At 39.2% G+C, this 15,559-nt stretch overlaps 1 protein-coding gene across 6 annotated transcripts; it reads right to left on the bottom strand.

Annotated features, from left to right (window-relative positions):
- Nucleotides 1-327: 327 nt before the first annotated feature.
- Nucleotides 328-14,313, bottom strand: LOC104094349 (pentatricopeptide repeat-containing protein At3g16010). 6 transcript variants are annotated; one of them, XR_685869.4, is made up of 5 exons: nt 13,847-14,313; nt 11,433-13,280; nt 11,111-11,268; nt 2,582-2,982; nt 328-938 (listed from the first exon to the last, which is right to left on the bottom strand). XR_685869.4 is itself a non-coding variant. In XM_009600273.4 (3 exons), the coding sequence occupies exons 1-2, from the start codon at nt 13,920-13,922 to the stop codon at nt 11,443-11,445; spliced, it is 1,914 nt and encodes a 637-aa protein (XP_009598568.1). In that variant the 5' UTR covers nt 13,923-14,313; the 3' UTR covers nt 328-938; nt 11,433-11,442. The 6 variants fall into 6 exon arrangements, 1 of the variants encoding a protein (XP_009598568.1); XR_011413120.1 differs by lacking the exon at nt 11,111-11,268 and adding an exon at nt 2,056-2,203 and having other exon boundaries at nt 13,847-14,312; XR_011413121.1 differs by lacking the exon at nt 11,111-11,268 and adding an exon at nt 2,056-2,183 and having other exon boundaries at nt 13,847-14,312.
- Between the last annotated feature and the right edge of the window lie 1,246 nt (nt 14,314-15,559).

The raw sequence follows: 15,559 nt of genomic DNA, 5'->3' as shown, positions 1-15,559 counted from the left end.
GATAAGATATGCGTACACATTACGCTCCTCAGACCCCGCCTGTGGGATTACATTTTTAGTCCAGTACACTTCTTAGCCTCATTCCTTACTGTGCCTACTACTACAAGTAACTTTAGGTTTTAAGCAAAATAAAGTAACGTTTGTCCATTACTTTCTTCCTCACATTATTGGTAATGAAATTCAAGAATTATTTCAGCCCCTTCAAAAATCGGTGGAACTTGGATCCTCATCCATACTTATTTTACTGTGTTGCTATTTTCATCCAAAGGCATTTGACGCTATAACAGTAGCTGTAATTGGAGAGAAATCTCACCGTAACCATACACATACCAAAAAAACAGCTAGAACATTGCTGTAATATCCCAAGTAAGAGGTTTTATATACAATTGTTCCATTCAAAAGTCCCCTCAGCATTCAGCATACCTAACCTGAATTACATGTATTTTCACTTTTTCAGGATCAAAATATTGCCTTCCGTATTCTCTCGCATTTCTATCAAGACTGAATTCCATTGTAAACATAATTTAAGAGGTTCCCAAAATTTTTACATTTAAGCATTCCGTGGTGATACCCACACAACATATGATAACTCTCGTTGACAAAGCCTATGTCCAAGAGATTTATGGCAACTGGTCAGCTCATTATACGTTAAGCCCTGCCACGCGACATTATCTGTATCAACAGTTGAACCTCAAGACGGATAAGCTCAGCTTCTTCCTCCTGCAGCAATAGTTCTAAACACTAGGAATAACTTTGGCTTTTAACTGGTTGCTGTCCCCTAGATATATATGAATTTCAGGATTGCAATGCCTAAGTGCTGCATGGCTTCAAGGGACTGATATGCACTGCATAATGCACAGCTTTTGCAGTTAGCAAATTGATGAGAGAATTTTAGACCAGATGAGCCAACAACTAGGGCAGCCAGACAGCGGGATATCCTGCAAAGAGTACATAATATTATTTTCTTGATCTGACAACAAAACCATTAATGTGGTGCCTATGCTTTCCTGACCAGAGGGTCTATTGGAAACAGCCTCTATCCTCACAAGGTAGGGGTAAGGTCTGCGTACATACTACCCTCCCAGACCCCACAGTGTGGGATAATACTGGGTAGGTTGTTGTTGTTGACAACAAAACCAATGGCATTTCCTTTTCAGTATTTTGCCAATTTCACACAAAGGCACTATCTCGCCAGCATAGATTAGAGAGAACCACAACAAGAAGTCTAGGTTCAGTATCAGAAGTATGAACTAGGAAACTAAAACTAATTTGACGAAATTAGATGGACGGACCTTCCTTCAGGTTGAAAATGACACACCTCCACGACTAAACAGTAGAAGTGGAACAGAATAACATTGTCATTTTGAAATCTTTACTACTTTACCCGTCATTCATCTTTATATCTTTCGAAAGAAATAGATTCTGATTCTATTCTTTGCTCAATGTCAAACAGAACTTGAGCAATTCTTGAGTTTTTCCATTCCTGTCAATAAGCATCTAGCAATTCTTGAGTTTGCAATCTTTCTCTGGGAGACCATTGTTCTTTTCCCAAAGAAGCTCAGTTTATTTTTTTATCATGAAGGGATAAGGGAATTTAGTTTTATCATGGACTCTGCTATTGTTGGAATTTGATTCCTTTTTGTGTGTACTTTTAATTTCTCTCTTTGAGTCATTTACTAGCTGAGAAAAAAAAAAGAGAAAAAGGGAAGTCCATCAAATCAAAAATACCTCACAGGTGGTTGGCAGTATCTCAACAAATATTGTTGACATCACGCACCCTAAACCAAGTAATACTAGAGTTTAACTAGTAATAACTCCTTAAATTAAAGCAAAGGTATTTCTCAGTTTCTCAAATGTGACAGGTGTTTGTTATTTTTTTAACCTAGAGAAGGTATTTTCAGACCATCCTGAAATTTACCCAAGATGATAGTACAAACACCTATATGAAATAAAGAGAATGATTGAGAAAAACAATGCCTTTCAGGTAAAGAAATAATTGCTAGGTTCTTAACAATAAACTTAGCTTATCTGCTATTACATGTTTGTTTTACAGACCGGATATAGTAGGACAACATATCCCCGAGCAAGTCATCTTCAAACAAAGCTTCATCCTATATTGGTTAGTGTAGGATAAAGAGTTGGCTCAGCTCATTATCCAGTTAATAATCCTCCTATCAACAGTCCTGCCATATGTTCCATTTTCCTGATAAATAATCAATGTTTCACCAAAATGCACATAAATAACACTCCCTAGATCCCATTTTAATTCACCAAAAGGCACACAAATAGCACTCATTACATCCCATTTTATGTGAAAGTGTTTGACCAGAGTTGGAGTTTAAGAAATTAAAGAAACTTTTGACATGTAGACTAAATATATGCAAAGTACCAAAATCGCCCTTTTAAATGAGTGGTTGTGAGATTTCACATGTATTTTCATAGTGTCTCACATATTACATTTTAAGTGACTTGCCAAAGATGAGATGAGGAGGACTCCTTTAAATTTGGTCGGTGTTAGCTTGCCACAAAAGCGACTTATATAAAGCATAAATAAAGGCCTATAGATAGCTATCAAAATTACCCCGATCTGGTCGACCAAGTCTGGACAATTACAAAGCTGCCTGGTGTTGACTCTAAAGCTGGGCATCTGAGTTTTGTCGAGCACCAAGAGCACCCTTTACTTCCAGTAGCAAGCCCTCTATGGTTAGGAAGATCTCAGCTATTAAGATAGGCGGCTACTCCCCTCCAAATTTAGCCATGGCATCAGCAACAATATTCCCTTCCCTGTAGCAATGTTGTACTGTGATCTGGTGCTGCTGTATGATTTTTCTCATCTTCAAAATATCCTCCTCAAGCTCCCAGGAAGGTGATGAAACTCCAGTTAGCATGTTCACAAATAGGGGAGAGTCCATCTCAAGAATGACATGGCAAACTCCCAGTGCATTGAGCACCAGAAAAGACCGAAAAAAGCAGCTTCATATTCTGCAGAATTTTTTGATGAAGTAATGAGTTTTATAGAAAAGGGCATCAAGAAGATGCAAGAAGTACAAGAGAGGGGGAAAGAGTCAGCTTTGATACAAAAAAGAAAATAAATACTAGGCTAAAGCAAAAGAGCTGACAAAATCCAAAAAGTTAATATGTCAATCTACAGGGGCTAAATACTGCCAACTAAATAACCAAAGGAGACATCTAGCTTTAAGTGTGTGTGTTGGAATTGATATCCCATCAAAACATCTGCGATTCCTTTCTGTCCAGACACACGAAAAGATACAAGCAGGGATCATCTGCCAGACTTTCCTGATGACTTTATCAACTTTCCAACCAGACCAGCATTCATAGACTTCTCTGATGCTTTGTGGCATGACCCAACTGAGACCAAAGATAGAAAGAAACATGCACCATATGTCTGAGGCAACTTAGCAATGTAGCAAAAGGTGTCTGTTGGAGTCTAAATGTTGCCGGCACATAAAACATCTGTTAACAATTGGCATACCTCTTCTGTTAAGGTTGTCCTGTGTTAAACAAGATTCATTAAGGGCTATCCATCTGAAGCAAATGATCTTTGGGGGAAGACTTGTCTTCCAGATGTACTTCCAAGGCTATCTATCAATGATTTCATTAGTTGGGCATAAATGAAAGTACCCTGCTTTCACTGAGTAGAGGTCATCCATCCACTTAATATTGTCAGCAATGTTGTGGTTGACTGAGTATCCCTCTAATTTAGCCAGGAGAGTAGAGTCAACAACTGTGGAATTTCCCAGTCTTGGAAGTCCCTTCTGAATTGGACTTGCCAGCAATTGTCTTGCCAATTCCGAGAGATAGAGGAATCTTGATCATTAGCTATCTGGTAGAGGTCTGAGAATTCATTCATTAGGACAGTCCCTTGTAACCATATATCCTTCCAAAACCTGATGTTGATGCCATTTCCCAACTTGAAAGAGGTATTCATAGAGAATTCATTCCAAAGTTTCCTGATAAATTTCCAAGGCCCAACTCCATATGGTTTTCTTGACAGATTGGTGCACCAGTGGCTTTGAGATCCATGATTTGCAGTTACCACCTGTTTCCATAACGTATTCCCTTCTTGACAATATCTCCATAGCCACTTCATAAGCATGCACTTGTTATGTTGAGGTCCCTGATACCTAGTCCATCAAGTTGTTGTGGCATGGTAACTTTTGACCATTTGACTAAGTGAAGTTTGTGACCCTTGCTGCCTCCTTCCCAGAGGAAGGTTCTTCAAATTTTATCCAACTGCTTGACTGCCTTGTTCAGAATTGGAATCATTGGAATCAGAGACATGAGATAAGTAGGAATACTATTCAATACACTATTAATGAGTGTCAATCTTCCCCCCATAGAAAGATATTGTCTCTGCCAAGAGGCTAACTTTGTTTATTAGTGCAGAACTGGAGTGATTTAGCAAATGCCATGCTCAAATCCCCATTTTTGCCCTAACACTCCCTCCAACACCTTCAGTTTTCAAAAATGAGGATGTTGAGATGGATGTGTGGGCATACTAGGAGAGACAAGAGCAGGAATGAGGTTATTCGGGACAATGTGGGGGTGGACCCGTGAAAGATAAGCTGCGGGAAGTGAGACTGAGATGGTATGGGCATGTGATAAGGAGATGCCCAATAGGATGGCAGAAACATAGTAGCGGGAGGTTGACAGTAGGATCATCTTATAAAAATCTGAATCGGATAGGATCTCATTATCTCAACTCAGCCTATGGCCTTGGAAGCATATCTAGAAAGTCAAAATACCATATAAAGTGGCATGCTTTACTTGGTTGGTGGCTAAAGAAGTAGTACTCACTCAAGAAAACCTCATGAAAAGAGGGTTATCAATTTGTTCTAGATGTTATTTGTGTGGCCAAGATGCAAAGACAATTAGCCGTTTGTTTCTACATTGTAGAGTGACAAGACAGTTGTGGGAATTGTTCATTAACATCAGGGGTATCCGATGGACAATGCCAGGAAGAACCTATGAACTTTTGTCTAGCTGGAACACGAGGGGAGCTCTACATCTAACAAAGATAGATGAAAAATTGTCCCAGCAACCATTTGGTAGACAATTTGGAAGGAGAGGAATACAAGGTGTTTTGAAGATATAAGTAGCCCCGTACATAAAATCAAAATGAATTGCATTCGGTTTTTTAGTTTTGGGTGTAAAACAGAATATATAGATGACCAGGATTCAATCATAGAAGTCTTAGGCTCGTTGTAAGAAGAACAAGGAAGTTTAATTTTTGTTTTTGTCCTATCTCTTCTTGATGTAATCTTGGTTCCAGTACAAAATTTGTGCTGATGATTTATTAATATATTGAGTCTGTTACCATCTCAAAAAAAAAAAAAATAGAGAGAGAGAGAGAGATGCCCAGAGGCCCCAGTAAGGAGGTGTGAAAAGTTGAACATGCGGGGTTTAGGAGAGGGGTAGAGGGAGGCCTAAGAAATATTGGGAAGGGGTGATTAAACATGATATGACGCTTCTGCAGCTTGCTGGAGACATGACCCTTGATAGGAAGTTGTGGAGGTCAAAGATTAGGGTAGAAGGTTAGTAGGTAGTACAACGTACTTCCCTCCCTTGCTGGTAGATTTAACATTACGCTAATTGTGGCTTATTCTTTGCATATCAATACCGATTATTGCTTCTGGTTCGTTATGTTTTAGACAAGAGTGGGTTACTCTAGTGGTAAGCACCCTCCACTTCCAACCAAGAGGTTGTAAGTTCGAGTCACCCCAAGAGCAAGGTGGGGAGTTCTTGGAGGGAGGGAGCCGAGGGTCTATCGGAAACAGCCTCTCTACCCCAGGGTAGGGGTAAGGTCTGCGTACACACTACCCTCCCCAGACCCCACTAGTGGGATTATACAGGGTGGTTGTTGTTGGTTCGTTTTGTTTTACTCTCACTATTGCTTATGTTTCCTTTCCAAAACTTTTTCATTTTTATATATTACATTTCTTTACTATTGATTATTGTGCTTACCCGAGCCGAGGGTCTCTCATAAACAACCTCTCTACCTGCACAAGGTAGGGGTAAAGTCTGCGTGCAAACTACCCTCCCCAGACCCCACTTGTGGGAATATACTGGGTATGTTTTTTTTTTTTATGAAGTAATGTATTGTATTAAAGGCATCAAGAAGATGCAAAAGGTTACAATAGAAAACTTGGTTAACTCCTTAGGACAAAAAAACTATTGCAGAGCCTTGAGTTAACCAAGAGCAAAAAAGCAATGGTTACTAGACCATTGAGAGAGAACTAATGAAGTCTAAGAGGGGAATAATATCATTTACAGGGGAAAGGTTACTCCAACTAAAAAGACTCATTAGATATTTAGACTTCAGATGACCATTGGAAGTTGAAATGCCATCAAAACATCTACGATTCCTCTCTGTCCATAAACACCAAAAAATACATGCTAGGATCATTTGCCAGATCTTCTTGATGGATCTATCAACTTCCCATAGGCTCCAACTAAGTACTGCATCCCTTATGTTCTGTGGAACTGTCCAGCTGATACCAAAGAGTGCAAGGAACATGTTCCAAAGATCTGATGCCACTGTACAGTGTAGTAACAGGTGGTTAACCGACTCAGAGTTGAGCTTGCACATGTGGCACCTATTTGCCAACTGAAAATTCCTTCTACAAAGGTTATCCTGGGTCAGAATAGCTTCATAGAGAGTTGTCCAGGAGAAGCACTTGACTTTTGTGGGCAGTTTTGTCTTCCATATTAGCTTCCATGGCCAAAGCTCGATCATATCATTGGATGCACTTAGATTGCTATATCCTGCCTTCACAGTGTAGATACTTTTTTCAGAGTTGCCCCACCTTAAGCTGTCTGAGACTTGAGGATTCCCTATGGCATCTTCAAGAGTTCTGTATAGGTCAAATAACTGATTTAGTTCCCAATCTTGCATATTTCTTCTGAAGTGAAGATCCCATGTGTTTCCTGCTCTATTTTGGGCTATAGAAGAGTTAGGGTCAGAAGCAATCTGGTAGAGGCCAGGATGAGAATCTTTCAGGGGTTGATTGTTGAGCCATCTGTCCTTCCAGAATTTAATGTTGTTGTCATTCCCAACCTTGTAGGATACTTCTTGAAAGAATGCATCTTTCAGATTGTTGATATGCTTCCACGGGCCAACTCCATGTGGGGCTCTGTTTTGCTTGGTGCACCACCTGTCTTGCACCCCATATTTGGCATTAACTACCTCTTTCCATATGCTTGTTGTTTCTTGAGCATACCTCCACCACCATTTCATGAGCAGACTCTTGTTGTGCTTGGTCAAATCTCTGCTTCCCAGACCTCCTTGGTTTTTTGGCATGATCACTTTTGGCCACTTCACTAGATGGAATTTATGGCCTTCACTGTTTCCTTCCCATAGGAATGTTCTCCTAATTTTGTCCGGTTGTTTCTGCACCTTACTTGGCATAGGGAAGAGGGACATAATGTAGGTAGGGATACTGTCTATAACACGGCTGATTAGAGTCGGTCTACCACCCATAGACAGATACTGCATTTTCCATGTTGCCAATTTTTTCTCCACTCTCTCTATTACACCATTCCAGATCTTTGTTGCCTTGTGCTTTGCTCCTAGAGGGAGGCCTAAGTAAGTTGTAGGAAGGGAGCCTATATTACAGCCCATTAAGTTAGCCAGCTCCTCCAAATTAGGAACTTCATTCACTGGGTAGATCATGCTCTTCAAAATATTAATGTGCAGCCCTGAGATTGCTTCGAATAGAAGTAGTGTCAAGTTTAAGAACTGCACCTGAGATCTCTCTGCCCCACAAAAGATTAAGGTATCATTTGCGTAGAGTAAGTGAGTAACTGTGACTAAGGTATCTGTATTGTTTCCCACCATGAACCCTTCAATCCACTGCATTTGTTTTGCCTTATCTAGCATTTTACTCAGACCCTCCATGGCTAGGATGAATAAGAAGGGTAACAGAGGGTCACCTTGTCTTATTCCTTTGAGGGGACAAAAAGCCCACTGGAGATCTATTCACTAGAACTGAATACTTAACTGTAGTGAGGTTGTATTTTATCCATCTGACCCATCTTTCCCCAAGCCCCATAGCTTTCAACATTGAAAATAGGTATGACCAGTTAACTTTGTCAAAAGCCTTCTCAACATCTAGCTTGCAAAGAATTCCAGGAATCCCTCTTTTCAGTCTATCATCCAGCATTTCATTGGCTACAAGTGAGGCATCTGTGATCTGCCTATTCTTCAGGAATGCACTTTGCTCTCCAGAAACCAGCTTCCAAATTACTGTCTTCAGTCTCTCAACTAGAGTTTTGGCAACAATTTTGTAGATACTTCCAATGAGACTGATACGTCTAAAATCTCTGAGTTCTATTGCTCCTTTCTTTTTGGGGATAAGAGCAATGAAAGAGGCATTGCATGACCTAACCATGAAGCAGTGTTGATGGAAGTGTGAGAGAGCCCCCATAATATCAGATTTGATAAATGACCAGGTTTTTTGGTAGAAAACCATGGTGAATCCATCAGGACCTGGGCTTTTATCCGGTGCACAAGAATTTATTGCTGCCAGCACTTCTTCCTCCTCAAAGGGTCTTTCAAGCCATACTTTTTCAGTTGGTGATATGCTGTCCAAGCCTTCAAAGGTTACAGAAGGCCTCCATTGCTCATTCTCAGTGTACAAGTCTTGATAGAATCTTAAGATTTCATCTTTAATTTCATCACTGTCTTCAGTTAATTCAGCCCCAATCAATAACTTGTCAATACAATTGTTTCTCCTATGAGAGTTGGCCATTTTTTGAAAAATTTTTGTGTTCCTGTCTCCTTCTTTGAGCCACAAGCACCTAGATTTTTGTCTCCATGATACCTCTTCCACCTTTGCCAGCTTTTTCAACTCGAGCTTTAAATGCATTGATAGTTCCTTTTCAGTCTGAATCAAGAGTCTATTTTCTGTTGTTTGTTCCAGCATAGTTAGCTCTTCTAGAAGCTTGGTTCTTTGAGCTTCCAACTGACCAAGGTTGTTCTGTTCCAATCTGTGATATCTTTTTTCAGTCTCCTCAGTTTTTGCACCAGTATGAAGTCTGGACTGCCCCTAATTGAGTAACTGTTCCACCATTCCTCAATTTTGTTTATGAAACCTTCAACTTGAAACCACATGTTTTCAAATTTGAAGTAGGAAGGATTTGCTTGCCAATCACCACATTCCAATAGGAGAGGCCTATGGTCTGATTCAACTCTTGGAAGGGCCAACTACTTGATTGCTTTAAAGTTGTCATTCCATTCTGGTGAAATTAAAAACCCATCAATTCTGGATGCTTGCAGGGAGTCCTCCCCCCTAAACCAAGTGTAATTGGCTCCTTGAAGGGGCAGATCTATGATGCCTAGGTCTTGAATGATGTCCGAGAAAGATTTCATTGCCCTGGACCTTCTGACGCAGTTGTATCTTTCGCTTTCATATCTGCAAACATTGAAGTCTCCCCCAATGACCCATTGATCCTCCCAAATGCCTCTGATAGCTGCAAGTTCATGCCAGAAGTTCTCCCTCTCTATGTTGTTATGAGGACCATAAACCCCTGTGAGACACCACTTGAAATCATCTTGTAAGCTTTCAAGCATACATGAAATTGTGTTGTTGATTACAACTACCATCAGTGTTTAACTTAAGCCTACCACTTGTCGCTAATTCCCACTGCACTTCAGTAATCAACAATCCAGGTCTGAAGCCTTCAACACTGGTGCAAATCTCGGTCCATGTGTATGTCCATTCATGGCTTTTGAAATGGCATTTCAACTGCATAACAGCTAAGGAATGAATCTGGAAAATCATTCAAGGAACAATGCACTCCACTATACTTGGCAGCACATCTTTGTTTCTAAAGTTCACAGCATATAATAGATGGAAGGCATTGTAATATAAAGGCATGAACTTCATTCTTGAGCTTAACTAACCATCATGACATCAGAGTTTGCCTCAAGTCAGCAGCTTCTCTAATTCCCCGAACATTTCCAAAATGTCGCCATACTCTCCTTGCCTGCTAGCTAGAAAAGAAAAGGTAAGATATGAAATCTTCCTGAGGTTTTCTGCAGCAGAAGCATCTGCTTGTCCCAGTTATCCCAAATCTCCTAATAACATTATCTGTAGATAATTTCTGTTTCAGCAACTCAACATGGAAAATGACACTTTGAATGGAAGTTTTTTGTGCCATATCTTTGTGTGAAGAAAAGGATTTTCAAGACTTGTTAAGCTGATCTACATGAGAAAATTCCATTTTGTAGCAGGTTTCCAGATGGCCTGATCCGTGCTATCAAGCTGTCCCAACTTTAGTTGCTACCACTTGTTTCAAAATGTGTGTAGGCAGTCTCTTTCAGCTCATAGACTTGCCACCTATCATCCTCCATGAGGTTATTGAATTCAATTCTACCAGATTTTGGCCCAGGTAACAGAAACTTCGCAATAGCCCCAAGACCAGACCAATTATCCCATCAAAACAATGTAGTTTCAGTATTAGGTTTCCATAGAATGAACTCCTGCACCTTTGGTTTGATTTCCATCGATCTTCTCCAAATATGATTGTCCATAATCCCAAACTTTAGCCATTCTGTGCTCTCTTACAGTACTTGGCTTCAGTAAACTCGCTCCATAGTCCATACTCCATAGTGATTTCTGAGTCCTGAATCTCCAATTTTTAGCAGCAAAGATCAGACTCAAGCTGGCTCGGACACCACCATTATTAGAAAAAGAAAAGAGGATTATTCTATTGAATCTTGAGGAATACCAAGCCCGTATATAAAAATACCTTTTGGCACACTCTAAGGAGATAGAAAAAGCAGCTGTTAAATATCCTGGAGCGCAAAGTAATTGAATTCTCTAGTGAAAAACTACCCAATGCAGAGGACAAGTGAAACCTGCCTTCTCTCCATCCCTCCCTTCCAGAAGAAGATTAATAAGGAATTCTTAATTTAAATCCAAACCGCAGTTCTTAAAGCAAGTTCTCAGAATAAAGAAGCTACCAACAGGTAGAATAAACATAGCCTAAACGGAAATCTATAACTAGTTTCAAATATTCACAGAGAGAATTAGAGAAATATAACACAGAGAGAATCACGAAACAAAATGAACTAATCAGGTCCCACCTGCCAAAAGATCACCATCCCTGTCCTTTTTACAGGATGTTGCCAAACCTAATTCCGCCCAGCGATTTGAGAAAACAGGTGAAAGATTCTGCATGCATGCTAATATTGTACTGAACATACCCCAGTTCAAACCTTTACCATAAAAGCCAATTACATATCTACATAAGTCAACACCAGCAGGAAGAGTAACAAAAGTGCTGCAATTATTACTGTAAAACCCTACACAAAGCAAGTCTATATTGCCAGGCCGAGATGATTCAAAAGGTACCCAAGTATTAAATAGCGTAAATAAAGAAAAGCACCAAAAGAGAGTCTAACATACCAATGCTCTTTTAGGAAGTTTGATATGTACCATCCCCGTTAATATGACCAACTGCTTCAAGTATTGATGAGTATGTAATAAGATCATATTCAAAACCATTGGCACGCATCTCTTTCATCAGCCTTGCAGCTTCCTCAAACATGCCAGCACGACTAAGACAACCAAGAATGGTGTTGTAAGAGACAGCATCGGGTTTAATTGTTGAATGTTTCATCTTTGTAAACATCTCGATTGCCCGTTGTGGATCACTGGTCTTGGCCAAACCATTTAGTATTATGTTAAATGAGTTTAAGTCGGGAGCACAACCATTTTCCTCCATAGCATGAAGCATGGAAAAAGCGTCATCTAGCATACCTGCTCTCACCAGCCCGGACATGACTGCGTTGTACGCATAGACATCAGGAGAGCATCCCAGTTGTTGCATCTCGTTGAAAAGATCGACAGCCTCAGTCAAACGCCCACATTTCCCAAAGTGCTTTATCATTACAGCATATACCCGAGAACTACTAGATCCACAACTCTCTTTTAGTTCTTGAAACAACTCATTTGCAGCTTCATAGCGTTTTGCTTTTCCAAGACTATTGATTAAGCTGCAATAGGCAGCTGGACAAGGAGGAAAACACTTCTCATCCATCTCCTCAAGCAAGGCTAAAGCATTTTCAACTCTATTTTTCTTGCAATACCCATCAATAAGTATTGAATAAGTAAAAGAGCTTGGAGCAACACCATTTGCTTTCATTTTTTCAAACCAAGATGAAGCCTCGGATACTGGAGCTCTGGATTCAAACAGGGATTTTATAATAGTATTATATGTCACAACATTCGGTTTACAGTTTAATGATTCCATTTCATCAAACAGTTTAAGAGCATCACCTATACGTCCTCCCCTTCCTAGAAGGTTTATCACATTGTTTATCAACACAACATCCGGCTTACATCCCTCTTTTAGCATGGACAGAAATACAGAATATGCCTCCTCAAGTCTACCAGCTTTACCAAGCCCTCTTATCAATTCAGTGTAAGTATACACAGTTGGAGCACAACCTTTCTCTTTCATCTCATTGACTAATGCTAAAGCCGTTTCCACCCTACCCAATTTGAAGTAAACCGCCAACAAGGTAGTATATATCTTTGCAGTGGGATATAAACCATTGTCCTTCATTTCATCGAACAACCTAATAGCAGAATCATCACGACCTAGTTTTGCATAGGATGATATAAGAGCACTATATGTAACTGTATCAGGGAAACAATTGCCCTCATTACACATTTCGGTATAGAGCTCATGTACTTTTTCATGTTGACCTTCTTGCATCAGCATCAAAATAATGGAATTGTAAGTGGTTGCCGTTGGCTTGCACTTGCGGCCTTTAATCTGGTAAAATACTGATAGTGCTTTGTTTACCATTTTTGCCCTGCCTAAAATTCTTAGAGTCTCAGAGAGATCGGCAGGAGTTATGACACACGTACTCCGAGCCATTTCTTGCACCGTCTTCCACATTTCACCTGTTAGCCCAGCTTCTTCAAGACATCGAATCAAAGCCAGGTAGGTAGTAGAGTCATGTTCAAAGTTCCTCCTTTTACCAGCCCACTTGAAAAACTGAAGTTTCACACTGATCTCCATGTCTATTTTAAGAACCTCTCGAACCAATTCATTATCTACTTTCAGCTTTAGCACCTCCAGGGCCTTTTCAGCATCAGGACCCCACTTAAATATCTTCAGAATCCTGATGAACCTCTCATCTAATATCCTTACGGAGCCCCTTCTTAAGGGTGCTTGCTTCTCTTGGAACCCTTCTGTTTCGGCCTTAGGCCTTGACATTTCAAACATCTTAACAATTTCACTTTCTGCAACATCAAAGAAATAAAGGCTATTACTATCATCATCTTAGTGCCTAATGGGGAAAAAATCAAGTTTTTGCAAAGTTCTACCTTTCATGAAAAATCCTACTATCTGCATTTGGCACACATAGTAGCGCCTCAAGTTTCCCGCTATTTGAGGGCAAGAAAAAACTATAATATAGATTGGATCTAGCAGTACATCTATCTATTGTACATTATACAACAATAATAACAACTACCATGCATCGGTCATAAACAAGTTGGGGTCGGCTATAGTAATATTCACCGAATATCTTACTCCATATAAACTCATCTCAGGCCAATATTGTACAAAAATAAAATAAAAATAAAAAGTACTAAAATTCTTTATATGTTCTACTTACCTAAACAACTCCTAGAAAAAAAAATCTATTTTTACCTTATGAAGAAAAAAATCTACTTTTGGGTATCACTAGTATACCCATAACTAATACACAACACTTCTTGAACCAACAAACAAATTGATTGAAAAGAGCATTCCCAATAATGATATGAGATTATGAATAATATAGTTCACGGGAAGAAACACGCACCTGTCTGCTTAATTCTCTGACATAAACTAGAAAATGTAGATATACTTCTCCTTGAACAAGCTGTTCCTCTCATCATTATAGCTTCAACTTCAAAAAGCAAACAAATATGCTGCCAACAGTCGGCCCCAACTTGTTTTAGACTCAGGCCTAGTTGTTGTTGTTGTAGTAGTAGTAGTATTCAGTACCTAAAACTATTACAAAAATTCTATATAAAATTAGGCTTAGACTCAGGCCTAGTTGTTGCTTTAGACTCAAGCCTCGGATACTGGGCGCTGCTTGGTGGTGTTGTGGTGGTGATGGCGGCAACGCTGCCGCTGATTGGGCTTGGTCGTATTGGGTCGAATGACAGGCCGGGTCACTGGCAGTTTTGGGAACTTTTTTTCTAATAGCCTACTTTGACAACTTATAGCGTGTCTGACTCTGACCAAAGCTTCTGGGAGCCAAAATTGCTATTTTGTCTCCGGAAGAAATATTTGTTTTTGAGATTTGAGGTGTTTGATTAGTACTTTTAAGCAATAGCAGGAATAGCTTTATGTTATGCGGGAGATAATTATTTATCTCAAGATAAAAATATTTTTATTAAAAATCTATATTTATCAAACCGTCATTCATCAATTTCATCAATACTATCTCCATAAACGTACTTTGCACGTTAATAATGGTATATGATGGTTTAAGTATTTATTTATGTGAAGGAACAATACAATTTACTTAATAAGAGAAATTTTATATATAATAATACAACAATCATCTAAATGCCAAAAACTATTGTTACATTAGCATAATACGTGAATTAAAAATGAAAGGATTGTGAGCACGTAATTTTTTTCCTGCGAAAATACTCCTACAAAATTCACAAAAATAAATTTTCTAATTGTTTTTAGTTTTTAGAGAATTTCTAGAAATTTCTTTTTAATTGTTTGTTTGCATTTAGTTGCATTTTTGTGCATATTTAATATCTTAAAATCATAGAAAATATCATAAAAAATTTCAAATCTTCATTCCATATCATTTTAGGTTTTAATTACATTTTTAGGAATTAATTACTTGTTAATTGTAGAATTAATACATGAAAACCACCACAAAAATACATTTAGTAACTTTACATGCATTATTAGTTAATTGTTAGAAAATAGGTAAGTTTAATTTTGCAAATTAGATTTGAATTAGGATTTAATTTAGGATTTTTATTAACTTGGCTAGGTTTTAAAATCAAAGTAAGAAAGAAGTAGGTTTGTTTGGGTCTTTTAAAATGCATATGGGTCAGTTCATGTTGAGGCCCAAACCCCACAAAAAAAAAATCTCACCCGGTCCAGCTCATTCCCGACCCAACCTGTTTCTCCCTCTTTAATCAGACGACTCCGTTTTGCCCTCCCAAGATCCCAGCCGTTGATCTTCTTGCATCCGACGGCTCAGAACTCATCACATAACCCCTTTATATCTGTCTGACCCCCCTCCCCCCAAACCCTAAAAGACCTCATCATTCTCCCATCTCTCCCAAATCTCTCTAACCCTGAGCCGCCTAATACCCACAACTCCATTTTGACCGGCGGGCAAGCTCCAAACAACCACAAATATTCACCTGCAATCCTCATCTTACCCTCAACCCTAATCTACCATTGTTTTCCCCAAAAACCCCCACCAAATCTTTTGAATTTCAAATTCAAAAACCCCTAGAAACCCTAGGTTCTTTCTTTTTTATTCTCCAAGATT

This window comes from Nicotiana tomentosiformis, chromosome 12 (assembly GCF_000390325.3).
Source record: "Nicotiana tomentosiformis chromosome 12, ASM39032v3, whole genome shotgun sequence".
NCBI classification, from domain to species: domain Eukaryota; kingdom Viridiplantae; phylum Streptophyta; class Magnoliopsida; order Solanales; family Solanaceae; genus Nicotiana; species Nicotiana tomentosiformis.
The sequence above is the reverse complement of the archived record's forward strand: the minus strand, read 5'-3'. Positions and strand labels throughout refer to the sequence as shown.

Excerpts from the sequence above, each read along its gene's own strand:
- LOC104094349 (XM_009600273.4), bottom strand. The coding sequence starts at position 13,922 with ATGATGAGAGGAACAGCTTGTTCAAGGAGAAGTATATCTACATTTTCT. Across the intron at positions 13,281-13,846 it reads TCAGAGAATTAAGCAGACAG|AAAGTGAAATTGTTAAGATG; the intron begins GTGCGTGTTTCT and ends TTGATGTTGCAG.